At 46.7% G+C, this 24581-nt stretch overlaps 1 protein-coding gene across 5 annotated transcripts in view; it reads left to right on the forward strand.

The window, feature by feature from the left end:
- The window catches only part of LOC114878163 (protein bric-a-brac 1-like), a 124860-nt gene that overhangs the window by 96992 nt on the left and 3287 nt on the right, over positions 1–24581 (forward strand). The window contains exons 2-5 of one of the 5 annotated variants that reach the window (XM_029191638.2): positions 17839–17896; positions 22500–22680; positions 23719–23810; positions 24179–24418. In XM_029191638.2, coding sequence (XP_029047471.1) covers positions 17839–17896; positions 22500–22680; positions 23719–23810; positions 24179–24418 — 571 coding nt within the window. Of the gene's footprint in view, positions 1–17838; positions 17897–19070; positions 22013–22499; positions 22681–23718; positions 23811–24178; positions 24419–24581 lie in introns of those variants that run through there. The other 4 variants (XM_029191641.2, XM_029191639.2, XM_029191642.2 and 1 more) reach the window with 4 other exon arrangements.

The following is a 24581-nucleotide window of genomic DNA, read 5'->3' on the forward strand; positions in this document are numbered from 1 at the left end:
AGGAAAGAACGAACGCGCCTAGGGAGAACGGAACCCCGAGGAAACTTCTCGACCAAGAGAATCGAGAAATTTTCTGAAATTATTTCTCGTTCGACCTTTGATTTTGTCGGCAGGTATTTTCGTCCACGATCATTCTCGTGAAGCGGAGAAAGCTTGTAGAGAGCTTAGGAGCTACTCGATATCGGTCATCCTTCGCAACGCGGAAATTCAAGCGTGAACGCGAATTGATTTGGAGAACGCGAGAGTCAAACTTTCATCGAGGATCGTATCCGGGTAACGAACGAGGCGGTAACGTCGTTTATCCGACGTCTCTTCGGGAAAAACAGCGACGAGTCATCAAGACTTCGTTTTACGAACTAAACTTCGTTCCTCGGCTGTTTGCGCTCGATTTTCCCCCTTGTAATAAGCACTCGTCTTGACGAGATTCTCGCGAATGGGGATTGCTAACAAAAACAACGATCTAGAATCTAGAATGTAGAATGCGGAAAGAGGAAGAGAACGAGGAATAAAAACGTACGCGATTACGAGGACGCTCGATATTATTCGAGGCTCGCTCGACCTCTTCGCCCAGGGACAACTGATTTTGGTCCAATAACATTATATCTATTAGCAGCCACTCAATACTATTAATAATTAATCACCAGCTAATATTCCGCATTTGGCTACGCGCGTTTCCGACCTTTGCCCTCCGCCACCCCTCTTGCATCGGCTCTCCACGACTCCAACACCCCCTCGCGGTTCACATTCGCTCCTCCATCCTCCGTTTTCCGCGCTTGTTCCCTCTCCTCTCGACCCCTCCGCTTCGGGATGATCTAGGATCACCGGATGCGTGGAATGCCTCGAAAATATCTATCCTCCCAATAAAGCGTATCGATACGACCGCACACTCTGCCTGCAGCTACATCCAACGCGTGCCCCGTCCGCTCGTTCGAATAATAACGCTGCTGCAAATTCGCGATCAAAGGTATTCGATGATACCTCGTTCCCGTGTTTTATCTTACACCAACGTCACCAGCCCGAAGGCGAATTCTCCAAATCGAATGATCCTGGCTTCCGCTGGCGGATTGCCAACGCGACAATCTTTACCCTGATTCCTTTCAGACGTTCTTTTATCGACGATATTATATTGTCACGTTCATTTTTGTCAAACCTTAAGCTTCAAATAGAGATGGCATAAGCGACGCAATTTGCTTTTCATAATTATTCGATTACGTTAAATGATTTCCGTACGGCATGGCGATGAACGCGTTAAAGATGCAGGGAAAACGTATCTGTTCGACGCGGCTCGACGGATCGTTGAACGGGGCGGTTACGATTTCAGGGAAAAAAAGCAATGTTTGTCGACGTCCGGAGGGTTTAGAATCGAAAACGGTGCAGGTTGGAGGACAGCTGGAAAGAGCGGAGAAACGATCGAGCGTCGGACGGGCGGGGGACGCAAGCTCCATATATATTCACGGGGAAAACACCTGTGGCTCCGCTCGTTAGATTCGCGCGCGACTTTTCCAAAGATAGTAAGAGCTATCCTCTTCCCTCTCTCGGTCTTCTCCTCTTCGTTCGACCAGCCCGCAGCGGCGCGGCGCGGCGCGTCGTGCCATCCCTCCAACCACCCAGCCACCTCCGTCTACGACAAGCTACCTGTTCCACCCGTCCCCGCGACCTCGTCTCCCCGCAAAATTCCTCCTTCGCCCTCGAAAATAGTTCGCTCGATTTCTATAACGGACCGCCATACCGCCAGAATAGAGATCCTTACTCCGACGCGCGATCTCCTACCTTCTTCTTCTTCCCTCGCCATTTCTATTTCGGGACCTGCTCTTGCTTCAGCTTACAGATAACGCATTCGAATAGATCGGTGTATATTTTTGCACCTCACCCTAAACCGGAGACAAGGATAATTCGAAACGGTGTTTAGCGAAATTCGCGAATTACGGTGAAAATCCAGTTGGATCGCGGGGGAAATTCGAACGAATGTTCGCGATTAGTCGCCACGCGAGCCGGCTTAATCGTCGGGATTAAACGGGGAAACTTTGGCCCGCGGAAGGATTACGGGAAAATTCTCGTCGGAAAAATTGTGGAAACTCCAAGATTAACAACACCGTGAATGTTCGCGTTAGACGAGGGAAAGGAGAATGTCGGGAAATCAGAGCAAGAGCAGAAGGGATTGTCGGTTAGTTTAGGCGGTGTTTAACGCGTGCTAACGTGCCGAGCGGTCGATGGGAGAAACATAGCCGATGGCTAGTCCAGGATAGTATTTAGGCGCGGTCCATGCCGGTTCGTGGAGATACCGGCCGCTAATGCGCCGGAATAGATTAATACCGACCAATAGGAACGTCGATCGAACGGCCTGGAGCACATTACTCAATTATTTACGCTTCATTAAGTATATATCCAATAGCGGCGAGCGTAGGGAGCGCGCGAGCGGGCCTCACCGACAAGCCGTACCGCGCCGGGGACGAGGCAGGATAGGAAGAGAGTAACTCGCAGGAGGGTGGACGTACGAAGAGGCCGGCTCTGTACACCGTGTTCGTCCTGGTGTGCGGCAACATTCCGCTTACCTACGCTTACGCGAGTCGTCGGTACGCGTTTACCAAAGCGTTTGGCCAGGCCCAGAAACAGCGTCGCGATCGTTCGCGTTCACCTACGTTACCACGCGTCCGCCTATGTATACGTACACCTATACACGCGTCTCTCCTTCTCTTCCTCCTACACCTCGTCGTCGTCCACCTCCTCGTCCTCTCTCTTCTCGGCCACACTCTGCCATTCCATCGTGCGCCTGTACTCGCGCCATGTACCACCACTGTTACATAATGTATGAGACTGTGTGTTGGTAGGTAAGCGACCACCCCTAGCTCACCGAGGTCTAACTTAATTATTCGAGAAATTCACCGATCCATTCCTGCACCCTCCGCTTTGCCACTCCGCTCTGCCCTCCCCGCTTTCTACCCCTTCACATCCACCCCACCTTTCGCCCTTCTCTTTCTCTCCCTCGAAACGTCCAGCTCGTCGCTACGATCCCTACCGGACGACGACGATCGCGACGGTACGCGACGAGAGTTCATCGAGATCGATTCCTCGCCGCCGCCGCCGCCGACGCCGCCGCCAGTTTGTGATCCCTGCTCTCGAAAGGCTGGCCAGATCGCATGCACCAGCGCCAATATTTAAATGAGTCCGCGTGGAAGAAACGGAGGATCTACGCGTATCGGTACAACAGCGGAACAGATAGATCGTCGGTCACGATACCGTCCCCTGGAGAGACTTTAATTATCATCGCGTACGGACTATTTATATGGCAGGAAGCGCTTAAATAATATTTCTTGGAGCGGCGAGGAACCGCGAGACGGTGGAAGGACAGTAGACGCGGGTGGCGGGCGGGTCGAGGCCAAGATGGGAACAGGATATTGCGAACGCTCCGGCTCGCTAGCGAAGCTTCTGATCCGACCAAGCGATAAGAACGCACCGTGCACGGTTACGGGCTGCCCGGTGGGCGGAATCCACTCTCTTATCGGCCGGAAGTTAAAAACAATACGCGCGAAAAACGGTTCGAGGTGTCCTGGGATACGAAGCGAGAAAGACGAGAACGGAGAACGATTTATGCCTCGCCACTGGGAATTTCGATCTCCGCCTAAAACTGTTTCTTCCGGTTTCTCCTCCTTTTCCATCTGTTTTTTACTCCCTTATTTTCCCACCTCTCCTCGTCTCGTCATCTCGTCCGAGCGATTATCCAGGGAAGAGGACATCCGATGGTGTCCGTGCCGGAGCATCGGATACCCGCTTCGATCCCGGAACGGATCGATCGACGAGTAATTAGCGCACACGGCCGAAGGTGCCCGCGGACATTATCGTGGCTCAGAAACGAGCCCCGACACCTATTAAAGGCGGAGCACGTCACGGTAATAGCCACAACACCATTAGCGTGAGAGTAGACCGACCGTGAGGAGAGGAGAGAAGAGTAAAGATCGAACAAGAGAATCGGAGACGAATGGGGCTAAACTGGTCTTGAGAAAATAAATATTGCGAGGATCCTTTTCAAACGACTGACGACCGATACGATTCGGTAGTCGAATTAAGCCGATAAATTGATTCAACCCCTCGACTCGTGTTCTCGCATCGTAATTACACGGATTATGCACGGTCGTCTGTGCATGCGATTTCTGTCGGAAAAATTGCTACGTTAGACTTCCGTAAGTAATCAAGACCCAACGAGTATATCGGTCGAAAGTAGAGGCGCGCGAATTTATTTCAAAGATACATTCGTGGTTTCGCAAGCACAGTTGCATGGAAAATCGAAGAGAGGCTCGTTAACGGATGATCAACATCCGCGAATAAAGTAATCGAGATAAAGATTATCGGTCGGCGATCGCTGTAACGCGCGTTACGCTGATCGCGATACGCCTGTTAAAACCGTTCTCGTATTTCGCGAGCTGAGTTTTTACGAGCTGTACCGCGACACGCTCGTCGAGCCCTTATCGGTGCTCGAGGGGAAAAAAAAAAAAAAGAATAGAAACGCGACACGCCAAGCGTTAAGGCATGCATACGCTCTCGATTCGCGATCAAATTGTTTTTCACTCCCCCGATTAGCCGCAAACGCGTCGCGTCGCGTCGTGGGACGCTGGACTGACAACCGAGTAAAAGACACGCTGATTTCCTAGATGCCTATCGACTCGTTCTACGCGAATCAAATCTAGTTACTTTTTCTTTCTATGCACATTTTTTTTATCCTAACCTGCGAGAAGATGATAACGCACCGTTGACGTTCTAAGGGTATCGTTAACGAATATGGTTGGAGACGGTGGAAACGAAAGTACACGCGTCAACTAGTCAGAACGAGCGTACGGCCGTATGCGTCGGTTATGATTCAGTCGACGCTATACATAGAAGTCTACTCTCTACCCCTCGACTGTTCGCTATATTCGATCATAAAGTGCATTGCCTTTCCTCCTGCCAGCCAGCCAGTCAGCCTTTTCGCTGGACAATCTCGCTACGGTACGCTTTGTAAACCGGCGTCGTGACTCGGCTACCTCGACACCGGTTCCCTGTCTCCATTGTTCCTTACGACTTTCACCGTTTTATTTTCATTTTGCTCCTTCCTTCGACCGATCCGCTTGGACAGATCGAACACCGCTACCGGAATTTCGATGATGCTTTGCATTCGATATCGGATCGGACATAATTAGGACGAGACGAGCCGGTTGTTGGCATCCCTTGATCCCTCCGAGAGGCGTTCCCTTTTAACCGGGTCAATGCCAAGGCGAAACTCGTGTATATTTAAACACTGACCACCGCTCGGAGAATCTTTTAACGATTTCATACAGGATCGATACAACTGAAAGTCTCCCAGGACGTTCAATTGCTTTCCCTTTACTTTTTTACACTTTTACCGTCAAATTCTATTACTTCTTCCTCGAGTTTTCGAACAATCTACCATCGAGAACTGAAAAGTTTCGAACACACGACGGTATCGGTATCGGTAGCGCGAGAATCTTGATGAAAATCGTTTTTTATTCAATCTTTCGAGCAAATTATTGTAATACAGCGCGTCTCAAAAGGGGTGGATCGAACCCCCAAAAAAGGGTATACGAAGCGTATGCAACGAGTCTCTTCTTTCCAATTGAACTACCCCTTTTGAGACATCCTATATAGTAATTACGTTACGCGCATTATTCATTCAAACGTTCATGTAACTTACACGGTTGCTTGAAAGATTTTAACGTTTCAAGACCCGTTTCCGAGCATTCAAGATTCATCGAGACGGTCGTGGGTCGTTGAAGATTTTTCAAAGTTTCAAGCGTTCCTAATTTCAAGGAACGAAAGATCTCGTCGTCGGCTAGTAAGTACGTCGGTGCACTTTCAGTTAACAACACCCGTTCGAGACGGGTTCCAATTCCGTTTAAAATCAATCAACTACAACTATCTCGCGCAGAATCAGAGAAATTATAGGCATTTAGAAATGATTTATTTGCAGGGGTGTTTCTAACCCTCGCCGTTGTTCAACGGTCAGCTGTCGTAAACTTAGCTCATTGAGAAGGTTAGATTGTTTGAGAAAATCAAACAGTTACCGTTTGTCGTTTCCCTTTTCTTCTTTTTCTTTCTTTCGCGGGTGCACCGGCACAGGCGAGTGGAAACATAAGTAAATAGCGTTTCTCTCGTAGCGACGGAAATTACAGGCGTACGCAACGTACCGCGGCTACGTACGGAAAGAATACGCTTGTATTTTCCTTGTGGCAGGGCGGACGCGGCGCGGCGGGGAGATCGCGGACGATATTTCATTCGATATTGCAGCCCCGGCATTATTTCTCTATTTCAGTAGCCGGCTCGACTCGTTTTCCCTTAACCTCACCCTCCTCGGCCTCGACACGCCTGCTCGGCAACCGTTCGTTCCCCCCGTTGCCAGCGTCGCTGGAAAATAAATTGTTTAATTTATATTAAAAATAAATAGAACCGCGGAGAGCGGGAACGCGATTCCAGCCGCGCTCCGCCGTGGACGGGCCGAGAAATATTACTTTTAATATTAGCATTCGCCCTCGCGCACCCTCGCTCTTCTTTCCCCCGGTAACACACCCTCCTCTGTTCACCCCGCTGCCGACAACCTCCGTCATACCCCTCTCGACAACCCTTACCACCGCTCTTTTTCCATCCTTCTTCTTTCACCCTCGCTCCCCTTTTTCGTCTGTCCTTCCGATACCGTCGCGCCCCTTCTCTTTTCTTCTCTCATTTCGTTCTTCTCGAATCTCTCCTGAAACGCGAGCTTCCGTCCGCCTGAGTTACGCGACTCGTCCGCGCCTGTGGGAGCAACGAGAACGATGAAAAATTTATCGCGTACCACCCTGTCGAACCGTTTTGAGGATCGATCCCGTCGTTTACCTCAAATATTCCTCGCGGGCAGAGTGTTCGCACTTGGAAACGCTTCTAGACCAATTGGCCCTTCGGAACGAGTGCATCGCGGATGCACTTGCGGTGTTCCGAAACGAACTGATGACTCTTTCGCGGTTGGGAAACGCATGCGCTGAAACGGTGAAACGCTGAAAGATCAGCGCCAGCAATTTTCGGGGCAGTTTTGAAGGGCAGTGCACTGGAGCGCGCGAAACCGTGAGCAACCTCGCGGCTCCTGCGCTTCTACGAACCGGCGAACAACAACAAAGTCCCTATTCTTCTTCTTCTTCTTCTTCTTCTGTAAAATGTAGGTTACCGAGCGAAATAGCTGGCGTCGTCCAGTCGGCGGCCGTGCTGCAAAATAGTAGAGGAGAGGACGATGCTCCTCCCCTCGTGTCGGCCTCGACTCGTTTTCCTCTCGTTTTCCTCTCGCTCTCTTCGGGTCCTTCCTCGGCCTCCGCTACGAAACCTCTGCTCCAGCTTTACCTCCACCCTCGCACCCCTTCCTCTCTGCTCCTCTCCTCTTCATTCCTCCTCCCGTTCCCTCTATATAATGTACGGAGCGCGAGCGAGATGAATGGCAAGACGGCGACGAATATTTCATGAGACGCATTAATATTGCAACGTCTCATCTCACGGATGTATCGAGGTAACATAATGCTTCGCTATAGATAGCTCCTTATTAAACCACGACGCCGCCGCGTTGAGCAACCTTCCGACTATGCTGTTCGCTGCAAAATCCCGCCTTTCCTACAAGCCTTTGGCTATGTATCGCCACGTCTATGCACGATTTCGCGTGATTTCACGTGATTTCGCGATCGTTCCTCGCTGGACCGTCAAAAACCTTCGGAAACGATTGCGTTCAACCACTTCTATCTTCTGTAAAGCATTGTTTGCTCCGACCAAGAACCAGCCAATTTCTATTAAGTGTATCGACTGATAAACCTTTACGTAATCGTTCTCATCTAAACTTTAAGCTGCAAATTGGTATGCCACGAGTGCTATTTTGCGTTACTTTTATGTCGTCGATTCGTGTCAGACTTTCTACGTTTCGAAATCGGTCATTGTTTGCTGTAACTGGCAACCAGTCGTTTCATATTAAGAACATTAATGAAGGGTTTATGTAATGATTTTCATCAAAGTTTAAACTTTAAATTGATATGTCATAAGTGCTGTTTTACGATACTTTTACGTCGTGAATTCGCGTCAGACTTTCCATGTTACGAAATCGGCCATTTGATGTGCAACGACCTAATGCATCTACGGACGCGTCGCGACGCGACGTCCCTACGTGGCTATACATTTTCAACGACTGGGAAAATCAGTCTGTGTTTTTTCTTCTTTTTCCCGTAATCGATATTCGTGGTCGATGAGCGCCGACGACAGTGCTCGATTCTAAGAGATTTTTCACAGCAACGCGACACCAGTTTCCAGGACGAGACAGGACGATTCGGCGACGCGCGTCTAGTTCGCCCTGACGGATTATCGGCGTCGTTGTAAGCATCGCGTCGACCTACGCGCGTCCAAACTATTATTTCAGAGTCCACCCCTATCGGCGAACGAGGAGGTAACCGAACTTTGCCATTAGCAAGCCCTCTCGCTCGCTCGCTTGCCCCCCCTCGTGTCCCGAGGTAAAATCCAGCCGCGTAATGTATTACCCGCGCAAATAGATTATTGAGCACGTTATCAAAGTTATAAACATTCCTTCCCGTTAATATCGCGATCTACCGACATGGAACCATCATCGACGCGCCGTTCTCTCGCTATTAATATCCTTCTTTATTTCTTTCTTTATTTCTTTATTTCTCTCCTCGTCGTTACTCTCCTTTCCCCTCCTAGCAGATGCACGCCGCGAACCCTGCGATATAGACTCGCTCGTGATAGATGCCAAGCCTGTCTTACCTTTCTTGCGGGGTGCAAAATATATGGAGGATCATCCATCAGCCGTCTCTCGGCGAAACAACAGGAAAAAAAGGAAAAAACGATTTCGCCGCCGCTACCGCCGATTTCACCGCCAACGCTGCTCCACGTTTCAGCCTCTGTCTAATTTCATCGGATTAATTACCGGCCGTACTCTGTTTATTATTTCAGCTAATACAGTACCTATAGAACAACGTTTATGTTAACTAATTATGCGAAAGGTATAATTGCGGCGTCAAAGAGGCGAAAACAACGCGGTCGTTGTAAATTCGGCCAGAAATTTTAACCGAATAAACTGTATTTAAAGATAATGTATCAGAGTACAGGTGCGCCTTGATTCCGTGAAAGAAAGAGAAAGATCGATCGAAATCGGGACGGTAAAAGGAAAGAGATTTCGAAGAAGTTGGCGAAAGAGAAAGTGGAAGAGGGCAGCGGATAAAAGCGGAGTGGGTAAAAGTAGAGGCAGGGAGGATAGGGTAAGAGAGAAACGCGATATGTAAAGTGCAATCAAACATCGATCGTGCGATGCAGGGACCTCTTTCCTCTTGCCAGCTACCTACGTGCGTATCGAATGCATACCATGGGGTTGCATCGCGCATGCATGCGAGCTAGGCCCTGTGTTTGTGTTTCGAGGGGAAACGTTACTACCCCCGGCAAGCGAGCAAGGAATCGATAGCCCGCGTAACCGAGGCACAGGCACGTACGAATAATGCTCGAGCCTATCCTCTAACCGCTAAGTCGATCGAAACCCGTTTCGCCCTCCGAATCGGGCTCGATTCTTCCCTCGAACTCCTACAACCTTTTCCATCCCATCGAATTTCTTTCTTTTCTCCAGATTAAAACATCGCCAGAAAGAAAGTTGTCTCGCTCTACGCCTACCATATGGACCCTACCATTCTCTCTGCCTCTATAGTGATTCTACGAGAACGCGAACCGTTCGTTAAATAATAAATCGATTGACCGAGGAAAAGATTCGATTTGCATGGATCGACTCGAATCGACGGGTAATCCTGACGATGTATCTCTAAGGGACCACGCGATATCGAGTGCTCTTCGAGAACGATCGAAAGGTCGATGAAGCGGGATAAGCGAATCGCGGTTGAATAGCGTGTCAGTGATGCAGCACCGATTAGTATCACCGAGGAACGACAACGTGGTTGGGTAAAAAAATCCATCTCTCCCTGTTCGCTTCCCCAAGGGTTCGAGAGTTAATCGCATTATTTCCGATGACTTCGCGCGATCTGTAGGAAAAAGCGACGAGAGACGCGGCCCTTTATGCCCTTCGTTTGTCAGTTTTTCTTTTTCCAATTTTTCTCGCCACGCGCTGCTGGACTATTTTCCGATACACGTACCTAGTACCTATTCTTTTTTTTTTTCCTACGTATTTTCGTATTGTAAATTTTCTTCCACTCGGTTGCTTTTCATAGAAATGACTGAAAATCGATATTACACGACTGTTATACCTTTATAGACTGTACACGGTAGCGGAGACCTGGGTATTCAATTCACAAATGACCCGTCGTTTGCTACTGATATCGGAAACATTGTAAGCTATGATTTCGGTGCGTTTGTCTAAAAGATACTGCACTGGGTGTCTAGTTGGGCTACCACTTTGAATACGATATAACAGAAACATTTATGCATCTCTTATCGGATTTCCTACAGTTTTTATTATAATATGTTTGTTGCAATTGGAAATTCCTGTTGTCCTGCATTAAAATGCTGGCGCATAATTATGCAAGTTTATAGAAATCATGATCGATAAGTGCAGTGGCGAAGGTAACGTTAGAGTCGTGGAATATGACGGTTGGGCTGGAGGCACACGGTAAGAGAGGCATAGAAGATTCATAAGGATGGAATTACGTTGCCTCCACGGTGACTTTTGTTCTCGACTCTTTAATCGCGGTGCCTGTTCCGCTAAAAAATATATATTCCTACTCCTGCCGGAGGGCAACGTCCTCGTCCAGTGATGAATTTAGAAGTCCACCCCACGCTATCCTCTTTCCCTCCCCCGAAAACACTCTCCGCCTGTTTGCCCTCTCCGATTCCGTTCGGACGTACAACAGATGCATCCCTGTCTCGCCCAAATTAATAATGAATCGACCGTTTTGCGAATTTACACGCGAAACCATGCTTCCAATTCCCTAACAATGATTGTCCCTTTCCTATGTTTTTTTAACAGAGGTCCTAGCTTCGATTCCCTAATTCTTACAATATCTTTTGAATCATTGGTCATTTGTTTCGATACGATCTGAACGGTCGAAAAGTTTAGACGATGAATTCGAAACTTACAGTTTATAACAACGAAAACAACGTGGATCGTAAGTTGGCCGTAGAACAAGGTTAGAATAATTCGGAGCAATCCGACGAACGTATTAGTTTTTGTCGAATTAATCGGCCGGATTAATCGAATCGAGTCGCGGCGGAATCGATTTGGATTCAATCGAGTCGGCACCCCGCATTAAATTAAATCGCTCGAACGATATTGCCGGGACGTCGTGCTTTTAATCGGCTCGAATTAGAATCAGGCACGTTAATTGCCCGCGAATACGCGAACCGGAACCAGAGCTTCCGGACCTCGCGATCTTACACGTTTTTTTTTGAACCAGTTTTTTTCAAACGCCGCGCCGTTCCACTCGACGACGCTGATTTATCGTTTATGCGAAATATCCCTGTAGAATACACGCCGCCCCGTTGTCACGCTTGCTACCAAACTTGGATCATTTTCAATATTCCACCATACCATTTGAGAGTTTCAAATTTTCATAAGCGAGCAATGTAATTACACGACCGACTACTTCGATACGTTATCAATCGTCGTATTATTTTTCCCAGCACGGTGCATAATTCATGCCGAGAAAGCAACGGAGATGTATTCGCGTACACGGTGGAAGGGCAATTTATAAAACAGACATCCGTGCGATGTAATCGCGTAAATAAAAAAATACTTCTCGTCTGTGACCTGTTTGTCGACTAATAAAGAATCGAGCTATCTCGAAACGTATTGTAACAATCAACCGTTCCCGTAGTCCGCGTCTTTGCCTCGGCTTCTTCTGAAACTATCGTCGAAATAGAAGAAGAGAATCGTTTCTCTTCGCGCGATATTCTGTAAAATATGGAATATTTGAAATACCTGTTGATAGCAATTTTATTTGTAATAAGTAAACCGTATAGAAGGAAAGAAAGTGGAATCGAAACGAAATGGTAATAACGCAGCGTGGAATCGTTGTAACTTCGGTTGTAGAGAAAAAGCTAAAGCCAATTTTTCACGCGAGCCAATAATTTTCGTACGTTCGTCCGATTCGAATCGCATTAAACGGTTATGACACGGCTCAGAGGGATCGGGCGAGAATCACGAAACGCGAGCCCCGAAAATAGCAGCAAACGTTATTGTTGAGTTTAGTGAAACCGGGGTTTAAATATCTACCGGATGTTTGGCGTGTATATCACTTCGTAAATTTAAAGTTTACGGTCGTTCGTGCCGCTACTCTCCGCTCTTTGCTTTTCCATCCTTTTCTTCGTTTCACGTTTCCCCTTTTGCTCGTTGTTTCTTTTATTCTCCTGGGGTCTCTTTGCTTTCTCTCCTCTCTTCCCAGCTATATAGGACCACTTCAACTTTCTTTTTTCACGGAATCGAGCGTATTACCTTTTACGAGCGTTACCTTCCATTGTGTATTCGATTCTTTCTCTCTTATTCATCTTAATTATCGTTCCGAGCTCGCGTACCGCCTACGATTCCCTTCTCTCTCGTTTTCTTTGCTCTCCGCCGCTTTCGAGATACCTTCTTTAAAAAAGAATCTTCTGCATCTTGAGCATCTTTCGGAGCATGATCCACCTCGTCGTAGATCGTCGCCGCGCGTTAACGGAGCCTGCTCCTCTTTTCCTTTTCTTTCCCATCGAGTTCGTTTTTCCCGTCTTTGCTTCTTTCTCCTCTTTGTCCCTTTTGTTCGCGCTTCTTAGGTACGCGTATTTTTATGCCGGCACACTTGGTTTACGAGTGCTCCTTCACCGTTTATACGATCCAGTGTAAGGATCGTTTGTCCGCGACGAGAAAAGGCACCCTTCTAAAATCGGTTAAGTAGAAAAATTTATAATAAATCATTCGTTTCTTTTCGATCGAGTATGGAAAATTTGTCGTGTCTAAAACTTGGAGTTGAAAAAAAGGTGAGAAAATAGATTGGTCATTCAACATCGAGACACGGGTGGAGTCGCGACGAAATAAATTCCTCCATCCGTTCGGCGTCGATGCTCGCGCGAAAGGAAATTGTTGAAATTTACGAGTGTTCACGCGGATCGGTTAATCCCGCGACAGAGCAGCTTTCACGGATCGTAAAGTATCGTTTCGATTCTTTGGCTGGATTTCGAGAGCACCCGTTAGGCAGGATTTCAGTGGAGCCCCGGCAATGGCAAATCTTGTACTATACAAACCCTGGTATATCTATGTGCAAGGTACACGACTCTAATACATAGTTCAGTACTCTATCTACATACGGTGCGAGCTAACATCGCGCTAACTCTCCTCTCTGGCCAGCTCGATCCACCTTTCTCTCTCTCACCATCTAACTATCTCTATCCTTTCCTCTTCGCCATTCTACTCCACTCCGCTCGACTCCGCTTTGCTCTGCACCGCATCCCCCATTGCCATCCTCGCAGGTACACGTTTCTATCCCTATTCCTAACGGCCCTGCACAGCATCGAACACACCCCGATCCGACGGAACAGAGCCACAACTTTGCCAGGACACGCGTGGCCGCCTGCTTCTACATAGCGTTAAGAAACTAATGGTCATGCTTTCCAGCTGATTCTCCGCGATAAAGTCCACTCGCTGGATTAATTAAAGACCTCATCAAATTAAAGGTTAACTATTCTTTTCTAATTTTATACCTTCCATTCTTGTTAAAAAAAGAGATTAGAATTTAAGTAGCTAGGCTTAGATTTGAATAGAACACTTAACGGAGAGTTCCAGTATAAACAGCCATAAGGGACGAGTAACAAAGGTGCGTTATTTGCAAGGAACACCGGTATCCCTATCCTATATTATGTAGTACGGTATTGACCGTCTATACGACGAACGACTATAAACAGCCAGCGATATTCTTCAAACATCGAAAGCCAGAAAGTAACGATAAGACGCGTCGAACTACGGTTTTAATCCTATAAGGTTCTCTAGCATCTAAAGTCTAGGTCAGTGACAGCAGTGTCTTATATCTACCTCTTCTACCGTAAAGTTTGTAACGCTACATTCGTGCAATGAGACCAGTTCTTCTTGAAGAAAACAATAATGTATAAATTGGTATATGTATTCAAGAGATCTTTATCTCGATAAAGGCCAACGTACGTTTCCGGAGAAGCAAGCTCATTAATTTCTGTAATTTAAAATAAGGAATCTAAAGTCCGTTATGTTTGATTCTTCCTAGTGTTAATTAATTTAAAAACATGATGCGGAGAATCATCTCTGTAAGCCATGACAATTACTTTCTTAACACCCTGTACACGTAGACGCGTACGCGTTGCTCGTTCGTCGACCACCGAGATTGCTTGCCGCTTAACACAACCTGGCCACCATTATTCAACGGATAATCCGCTCCTTATACATTAGAGTCTGAAAACGATCTATCGTGGTGACGGATCGTAAAATGTAGCAAAGAAATTAGCCGAAATTCTGTCGCGCCGGATAGAAAATAGCGTCGTGTTTTCATCGGGAAACAGATGATACTACGTGTCTTTTCGCTTTTGAACGACGGAGAAACAGTTGGTAGGATTTCGCGAGATGGCAAGACGAGACGAGGCCACTCAACTTTGCTGAAATAATATACACGGAAGGCGTATTTATACCGGTGCTGGACTCTGAGCGGTCGTTATCTTTGGCTCGCGAGGAGTCGAGAGCAGAGTCGAAAGGAAAGAAAGCTCTCGCGATCGAAACCCAAATATACCGAGTCTTTTCTTTTACTCGATCGTTTTGCTTGACGATTGGCGATTTCCGATACGATTCAACACGCCTGTACTTATACTTTCGTAGAAACAACGTAGTCTGTTACCTTTCTGTCTCCATGGTAGAATAGAAACGTTTCGAGTTAGTGAATGGGGAAAAAACGTCCAGGTTTGGATAAGTCGAATCGCGAACAAAATCGGATCGAACGCGGTTAAACGTTTTAGAGAAAGATTCGCGTTAAATTCGGGAGAGAAAAAGAGAGGAAGGGAAGAACAACATATTTGGTCGCGTGTACGCGACTATTCGAGAGGAGGATTTATCTGGACGGTCGCTTGGATCGAGCGTGTATCGTACGTGACTACCTGTAGAGTCCCGGTTGAAATAAAACGGGACGACGAAAAAGCGGTGACCAGGCAAAGAGCGTGAGCTACTCGTGAAAACGGATGTGAAAACGGTCAAGAGGGGGTGAAACGGTTGCTCGTTGAACGACGACTACCACCGGACCGTACACAAATAAAGCCGTTCGCTAAAAAGCGTCCTGCCGATCGGACAGGACGATTCGTTAAGCGATAATGACGAGTCAATGCGTCAAACAGGACACGCTATCCTGTCCTCCAGTTCTCCTCTCTCCGACCTAGTCGCGTCGATTACCTCTCTGTAAATTCTCCACCATTTGTACATACACGTGCTCAAATTTTACCCTCTGTTACTCCTTTGAAAATCAACTTGTTCTTTTTTTTTTCTTTACACAACGAAATCGTTCCGCTGCAAAAAGACACGATTGTTACGAGATAAATCTTGAAAAGGGATTTCCCTCTTCGAACGGTCGATGAACGGTTTAATTGTTATTCGTAGCGCCTTTCTCGAAGGAGAACATTTGGCCGGAATTCTATGTTGCAGCTCGTTCGCGATGTTTTCGGCGCATCCCGGTGCACCGGATGAATAAACCAGGCGTTGTTTGTGTTCACTTACGCGCGATCGTCGGTGACAGAGAGGGAAAACTTGAACGCGGCAGCGGGGTGAGACTATCGGTGGAATAGTTTGCGCGCGATATCTCTGAATAAAATATGAACAAACGCGTGCAAAGAGAGGATGCAGGAATACGCGCGTGTGCGATTGATGCGCGTACGCGCAGAGATTCGCGAACCACGTGTTTTTTCCGCAAATTAACGACCAAATTTATCCGGTTTCGAGATACAAAAGTCGAATGGTTAAGGGTCGATGCACGTTCTGTTTGCAAGAAGAAGAGTAAGGAGACAGGGAGGGGAAAAGGAAATAGTAGGCCGAGCAAGACGCGTTGCTTCTTCACCGGCTGCCGTTCACCTCCGGCCCTGTTTCCCCTTCGTTCCCGCGCTACCCTTTTCACCCGATCTCGCTGTTCCTCCTCCGGCGACGTTCCCTCTTCCGACGTTAATTTAGACGAATTTCATTAGAACAAACGAACTTTGCTAATCCGCGTTAATCTGATTAGAAATTTGCCGTGGCGCGGTGCATTCTGCCGCGTGAAACTCCAGCCGGTCGACGGCAGCCTCGACGACGTCAACGGCGTCGCTGGGGCGTCCGTGGCACCGCCGAAGGAGAGAACGAGCCTGCTCGCCGACTAGTCTTCGTCCTCGTCCTCGCCCTCGCCCTCTTTCCCTCTCCCGTCCCTTCGCCTTCACTCAAATCCCCGTGCATACATCCACGCTTTCTCTCTTCATCTCTCTCTCTCTCTCCGTTCCTCTCGCGTCCTTCCGACGCCTATTCATTTCGCCCACGCCTATATCCTTGCCCGGCAAATATTTGCAGGAATTAGCAACGATAGACGACTGCCTCGTAAATTCTCTTAGCAAGGTTCGTAGGATTTTCCGTGAGAATGTTCGGGAAATTCGAAGCCCTTCTTAATTAGGCCGGCAACCACCCCCCGCCCTCCTCTGTTCGTCTCTCTGACTTCTATTTATCCTTGCTCCTTTTTCTCCCCCGCGCGAATTACGTTTAACCCTTTCGCTGTTCGACAATAACATCATCGATAATACCTGCCTAGGGTATCGACTGAATCGATTCGTTGGGCGCCGCGAGTTCTCCTCGAAATAAAGGACGGCTCGACGTTGCGATTCGAACGAGAACGAGTTGGATAGGGGGAGGAAGAAAAAATGGTCGGAAGAACGCGACGAGCAATTTTCTCGTTAATGCAGTGGTCGCGTGCACCGCGACGTGCATTCTTCAAGGCGCACCCCGCGACAGACACACGAGACAATGAAAAATGCACGCACCACAGAATACACCGTTTGGTGTGCGATGAACTTGTACGTACATCATTGGTAAATCCGATTTCCCTGTCCCTTGTCCCTGTCCCTGTCGTCTGCGTCTCGACGCATCGATGCACGCCGCTCGTTTTGCGGTTACCTCCAGACGCGTGCACGCCTATCGTTGCATCGTTGCACCGTTTTCTTTATTACCCGCCCACTTGATATTTCGTCTTACCGATCGTCCAGCTTATTTATTTAATGTTTGTTGCTTCCTTCTTTATTTCCTTACATCTTACGCGACGATCCTAAAGTCGAAATCAGAAAAAGAGAAGACGAAACCGCGGAGAAGAAACGAGGCGAGAGTGAGAATCGAGCGGAAGAAGGGGGCCAAGGATGGGGGAGGGCGGTAGCCGGTTTCGAGTTTGATAGAGGATCGAGGCGTGTATCAAATGAGAAGCTTCGGCCCTTGGACCCTTAAAAATTAATTTGGAAAGTCAGCAGCCGAGTGGCGGCTTCTGGAAACGATTCGAAACGGTATATGAGCAGAGGTCTCGGTTGAGACTATCCCCGATCTCGGTATTGCGAAAAATCGCGAGCCACCGACGAAAACTTTTCAAATGAGCCAACTTTGCGTGTGTCTTGCGCTTTCGGCCGCGTCTCGCAACCCCCTTTCTAGAGATTCGGAAAAACTCGCATATTAGTAAAGTTGTCGACAGAGAGACGCGAACCTCTGGCCGAGCATCTTTCGACCAGCTAGCCGCACCGTACCCTACGCCGAGAACGTTAACCCTTTCTGCTTACCTTACCAACCACGATCCTTCGCTATTTCGTCGCGTGCTACAATTTCCGTTATCTCCGTTTCTTTCAATTCTTTTCTCTTTTCTGTTTCAGGCCAAGTTGTTGGAATCATCCCACGCTTGGCTCGGAGCCTCCACGTCGAGTATAGCAGGTAAGTTGTACAAAATTTTCTACCATTACCTAATCCGTTATTCGCTGTCTCGACAGCACATTTCAGGAAACCGACGGCGTTATACCTGTAACCGCGTCACCGCGATTTCCTTTATTTTTCGCGATAACGTACAGTGGTGCTCTGCTCGCGATTCGCGCCATTTTCTACGTATAGTAAGATCTAGCTCGCGAACTGACAATGAGAAAAGATTAGGACGCCGAGGTGTGTCGGCTGAGAGAAAGAAGAGAAGAGGGTGGAAAGAAACGGGGCAGAAACGACGGAGGGTAACGGTGAGACGTCGCCGATCGAGGAAGTTGACGAAGAAAACTTGGAAGAAAATGGACAAAACGAAGAACACGTGATCGAGCAGACACAGAGAAGATAAAAAAGGAAGAACGTGTCTAGAGGTGGAGAGAAGGACTGTGTCGTAATCCAGATGACGATAAAGAGCAGAAATGCGAATTGTTTTAATATAGAAAGCAGTTCGGATAGAGAAGCAAGTGGGCAGCCGTTAATGATAGCGATTCGTGTCTTCGCGAACGTCTTCGTTAATAGACGTGGAACACCTTGTTCCACTCGAATTATTCGCGAATTAACTTCTCGACGCTTTATTCCTCGCGCGGTTTCCTTCCAATTTCAACTCGAGTTTATCGTTCATTTTTCGTCCACTTCGAGTACGACATAAAACCGCGATTACATTGGCATTAAAAAACAGAATTATTTTTTATCCGATAAAATTGACGCGAAAACGCGTTTCACCGATGATTTTCTTTGGTCTGCGTCTCATCGTTTCGCCGCTCTGTCGCAGTCCCTTTCTTTCCGACCTTTTCGCGTGTTTGCACTCGCATTTATCGCCCCCTCGACGCGATAAGCCTTGATTTCTTATCCAAACAAGAAAAGAACAAAGAATAAAGGATCGACGAGATGCGGAAAGAGAGCAGAATTGAGAGGCGGAAAAAGAGATACGATGAAAAGCGAAAGAAAGAGGGAATGGGGTTGATCGAGGAATTCGAGAAAAACGGGTAACGGGTGGGATTTCGTTGGAGATTGTTGAGTAAAAGGGTTGCGTCGATCAACTACCTTCAAGATCGATCGATCTGTGTTAGGCGCAGCCACCAGGTGCATCGGTCGAGAGAAACAAAAAAAAGTCGAAAAATCCCTGACTATTTTCTAGCTGACTATTCGAGCCTGCTGAAGCTGAAGGCGCCCACGTGGACGCGGCACGATCTCCAGGAAGCGATCGAGGCCGTGGTTACTCAGAAGATGCGCTTCACCCAGGCGTCCACGAAATACGGTATACCGAAAGGGACACTGTACGACAACATCCTGGGAAAGACGAAGAGAATGATGGTCCTCGAGGAAGCGGGATTAAACTCGAGCGAGGAAACGGCGGTGCTCGACTTCTGCTGCGACATCAGCGTCAGTCCGTATAATCGACGCACGAAAAAGTCGTTGAACGCGATCCTGAACTTTGTCGAGAAGCTCAGGCGTAAACGCGATCCCGGCTTCGTGTTCAACGGTCTCTCCGGTTTTCGTTGGTGGTGGGCATTTTGTAAAAAGCACTCGATAGTCTCGCTATACTTCAACGACGAGAACGAGAACGATCAGTAGCCTCAAACGATTTTCTTTTCATTTTTTTTTTTCCTTCTGTAGATACAAGAGCATCTTTTGTTCTTTTTTTCTAGAAAAACCTTGCGCATTCTCGTACAGTGCCTTTCCGCGAACGATCCGGTCGTTTTAAACCGTGTTATCCGTTCGCGAAAGATCGCGAAAGAACGCGAAGAGACGACTGTTTATTGTTGACATTCCATTACGCATTCCTGTCGTTAGCGAAATGAAATATTTTCTTCGAAACTCGTGTGCCTTTACTGCGGGACCGATAACCGTGTTAATAAGTAGTTAGCAATAACGATAACAATGATTATTAGTGACTTTTATGACAATAGATATAATAACATATTTCGCGGCTAACGATTATTCTAGCGATAAGAAAGTGCCTTTCCGTTCGATCGTCTTCCATTCGGTGTAATTTAACGAATTCGATCCTTTGTTTTTTAATTGCTGACTCGACTCTCGTCGTATTACGATTACGGTGAAGACGCTAGACGATCGTGACGCGAAAGCGTCGACTTCGACGACAAAAAAATTGTGATATCGACGAATCTCTAAATTTCACGATCGTACAGTATCGCGAAAGTCGAGTCGTCGTTCGTTTTCTTCAAAAATAATTTTTTAAATAATCTTTCGGTACAACGTACCTAAACTTAACGATTCAAATCCGTCGCCTGTGCTTCGGCAGCGTTATTAGATCGTTTCCAAAGGTTTTCGCGGTTTATCAGATTTCACGTCAATTTTCACCCTTTAGCGTTTGCCGCTAAAACGCGTCCTAATAAGCGCGATAGCGCGTAAAATAAACGTATTCGAAGAGACCAAACTCGCGAAGATGTAACGAAACTTTTGCAGTAGGTACCTCAACACTTTGACGATTTATCTTGGATATTTTTTTTTTTATCTTCTGTATATTTAACATATCGCGCGCTAATTATAATTTGAAAATTGTTAATTTTGCAGCGCACACTAGAGTGCTGTCAAGACTCCTTATACGTATAAAAAAAAGAAACATAGAATTAGGTAAAAGAGTCATAGATCCCATGAAACGGTCGACCGTCAAAGTGTTAATATTTGCTTACTACGAAGGTGTTGGAAACGAGTAACTTTGCTCGAGCACCGACTTTGACGATCCTCGTCGCGAACGAACTTCGGAACGTTGAAAATTATTCGAATTTCTCGGGGAATATATCCGTGTGTACGTATGTTCGTTGGTAAAAGTATTTCGACTCGATTAGCGAGTGTTGCGCAAACTCAAACGGTTGAATGACATTCGTTTCTGCAGGCGGGCAAAAAAAAAGAAAAGAAACGAACATTTTACTGTTCGAATATTTTCGTGTACCGCCGTACGGGGTATCCTAGGTTTTTACCGAACAAAATTCATAGGTAGATTCTTTAGGTAAAAATAAGAAAAACAAGTTACATAGAGGATGAGCCAAAAACCTGGGACGTCCTGTATGTTTGTGAATTTTTCTAACGTTGTTAAAAACCTGGCAAAATACTCGACGCCCGTAAACGATATTCCAACGAACATTTACTCGTATCTTATCGTAACTCCGTCATTCCGTGGTAGAGAAATTAATTGTAAGTAGCGTGAACATATCATCGACATCGTTCTGTTTCATTCCGTTTTGTTTTTACGCTTCGCAATTGCGATGAGCCTGCGATTCCTCGAGCGCAAAAGCCTACACGTTAATTGATCTTTCGCGCGAAATAACGGGAAACTAACATTACGATACTTTGAAGAATTCCAGCTAGAGAGAAGTAGCTTTCCCAGCCTGTGTCGTACCTCGGGACCAAGCCAGCAGTACGAGCTAATTCGAGAGGAGAAGGAAAAGTAGTTCATAGTCGAGATAATAAGAAAGAGTAATTCGCGCTAAAATAATTATCTTGCGAGGCGTTTTCTCCTTTAGGAAATGAACGAATCTATTAGATCGAAACTTTTATCGTTGGATAATTAGATTATTTTTATTTCGTTTCTTCGAAACTCGAGGCAGGAATCGGTTTTAAAAATAATTCCTATTCGGTGAAACGTTGTCCGTCGATGAATACAGCGGAACGAAACAAAACGAACAACAGGAAGAGAATAGAAGCGAAACTCGCGGTCTCTCGATGGTACACGCGTGCGCCTCGGTACACGCGCACGCGCGCGCTTCTTTCCAATTAATTGTATTAATCGTCAAATTGGAGGATGCTCAATTAAACCCAATAAGTTAACTATTAAATAATCGTTGCGAATTGAGGCCAGCCGTCCGTGGCGCGTAGCCGGTATATTTCGAGCATGTATCGCGACGCGAGTTCGCGAAGGCAAAACGCTCGTATTGTTCGCAATTACCGCTTAACGTTAAGCAAAGAATAAGAAGTTAAGAGGAAAAGAAAAAGAAAAGAAAAAAAAAGAAAAAATATTTTCTATCGACGACCATAAACCTCTGTGTTCTCTTCTGTCTCTTTTATTCTGTAACGATTGTATGCCAACGATAATACAATCGACACGTTTAACTTATGCAACGCGCAGTCTTTATTCCGCCCTTCTATGCCTTTCTTTTCCTGCCACAATTTTGTTTGTCTTTCAACAGTTTGTTCGCAGGTACTGTTCATCCAAGCAGCTACAAAGGAACCTAACCGAGCGACTCGATACACCCACCTTGACTCGACACTTACCTGCGTCTGGTTATTTCTACACCCAATTTATGGTCATTTTGCTTTATGAAACGCGTACGAACTTTCGTCGCGAACGATTCGGATCCTTCCTGCTCGCGCGGCTATCCACGCGTCCGTCTTTGTGTCTTATACACACGCGATAATTAGCGAATCAACTCTTCGATCGAAAGAAAAGCAAAAAAATGATGAGAATGAAGAATAAACGCGTTGAAAGACGAAACGATCGAAGGGTTGATCGCGATCGATACGCTTTTAATTATTAAGAATTCTTTGAAAACACTTACTAACGCTGTGCTTTTTCTGTTTTCTCTTTTCCGCGGGGGGCGTAAACTAGCAGACAGCTACCAGTATCAGTTGCAGTCGATGTGGCAGAAATGTTGGAACACGAATCAGAGCCTGGTGCACAATCTACGCTTCCGGGAACGTGGGCCGCTAAAGTCTTGGCGACCGGAAACCATGGCGGAGGCAATCTTCAGCGTTCTCAAGGAAGGATTGTCCTTGAGTCAAGCTGCAAGGTAAGATGAAACTTTTAGCTAGAACGAAATTTTCGTTGGTTAACCGAATAAAGAATCGCGAGGTGTCTCGTCGTTGCTTAACTAGACGAATCGTCTGAATTTACGTTCGCGTCGGATAGTCGCGACGTTTTCAACAGAAGTGCTGAGAAGAAATTCATTACTAGATGGATATTTGCGGCGCGACGCGACAAATTAAACTATCAAAGGTTCGTTGGACCGATTTCTAACGAAACGTTGAATTTCTAGATCGGTGAGACAATAAGAAATAGGAATTGTATATTGTAGGTTGAAAGAAATAAATGTTAGCTGGTAAAGTTTCGAAGGAAATGGAAGGGTTTAATCGCGAGAATCTCGGTGTAGCTACCAAGCAAGAACCTGTGTGCCGGATGTAAACGGCTCGAAACAGGGAGAAAACAATTGGCCGTATGGGTTCGGTGAGCTGGCTCTCGACTTAAAAACTTTTACAACCTCGTCGTAAAACGCGTATCGCATGCGCGTAATAACAAGCCGTTCGTCGTTAAAGGTTTCTCTCCCTTTGTGCGAACGGTAGGGTGCTCGATCCGAGAAACAGTTCGCGGAACGAACCTGTTAATTGCAAATTAAAGGCGAAACGCGAAGCTTCCACGCGAAGATAGATTCGAAATAGCAAAATTCGTATTATCGGCTGTTACACCAGATACGACTATTTCTACTCTGTCACACGGGAACGTGTTTTAATCTCTTGCCTTCAAATTTCTTTCGAAATTTACGACAGTGAACTACTTGCCGCATAGAAGAACAAGAAGGTTCTTCGTTTGAGAAATTATGTATGATTTTGAAATAAGATCAGATGTAAAATTGAAAGTTTGAGAATGGTACTTAACGGGTAAAACTCGATAACGATCAAAATAGCTGACTACTGTGTACAACGAGAATGTATTTTGCATAAGGCAAGAGGTTAATGTTCCTTTCGTCTAAAAACTCCGAGGGCAAAATGATTTGTAACGCGATCAGTTTTTCGCTCGATCGTCCTAATTGTTTGATGCAATTCTGTTATAGGAAATACGACATCCCGTATCCGACGTTTGTTCTATACGCCAATCGAGTACACAATATGCTGGGACCTAGTGCTGACGGCGGCGCCGGTGAGTGTTAGTTGCCATTTTCGCTAAAAGTTGCGCGATACTGCCGTTTCTCGGTCATTTCGATTCTTTCGTATGAGCAAGTTAAAATTGGCAATAGATAATTATTAGGTAATAAAGAAAGAAAAAAGAAAAGTAGTAAAGTGAAAATGCAGCAGCTTTACCGTGGCGAAAGAGTTAATAAGGAGAAAAGACGAGGGCATACGATCGCAAGCATTAGTCGCGGTCGTAAAAGGCGCGCCGGTATCGCGACGAACGTTATTTCCCCGAGTAAGTCGAACATGGACCGTCGAGAAAAACGGCAGATCGTTCGGTTGCAATGGAACGCGGACAGATCGGATGGACAAATACTATTGACGCGGTTCGTGGCTGTTTAGATCTCCGCCCGAAAGGCAGAGGTAGACCGCAAAGGATTCTGTTGGGCGTGTGGCCGGACGAACATATTCGCGGAGTGATTCGGGCGGTGGTATTCCGCGACGGCCACTCTCCGCACATGGTGAAGGAAGAGCCGACCTCGATGTATCCGAGCCTGGCGAATTACGCTGCCTGTAACGGACCCGAAGGCGCGGTCAGCCCTGGAGCAGCAGCCGCGGCTGCGGTTGCCGCGGTCGCACAAGGTAACTTTGCATCGAATCTTTTACCTTTTCCCTTCTTTTATTCTCTTCTTTGCCAGCACAGGGATCCGCTACCAATTTTCTCGCAAGTCCTCGCTTAACCGTCCATGCGAATGTGTACATCCAATTATCTTCGAGTTCGTAACTGGGATACCTATGTTAGATA

Source organism: Osmia bicornis, chromosome 5, assembly GCF_907164935.1.
Source record: "Osmia bicornis bicornis chromosome 5, iOsmBic2.1, whole genome shotgun sequence".
Taxonomy (NCBI): Eukaryota; Metazoa; Arthropoda; class Insecta; order Hymenoptera; family Megachilidae; genus Osmia; species Osmia bicornis.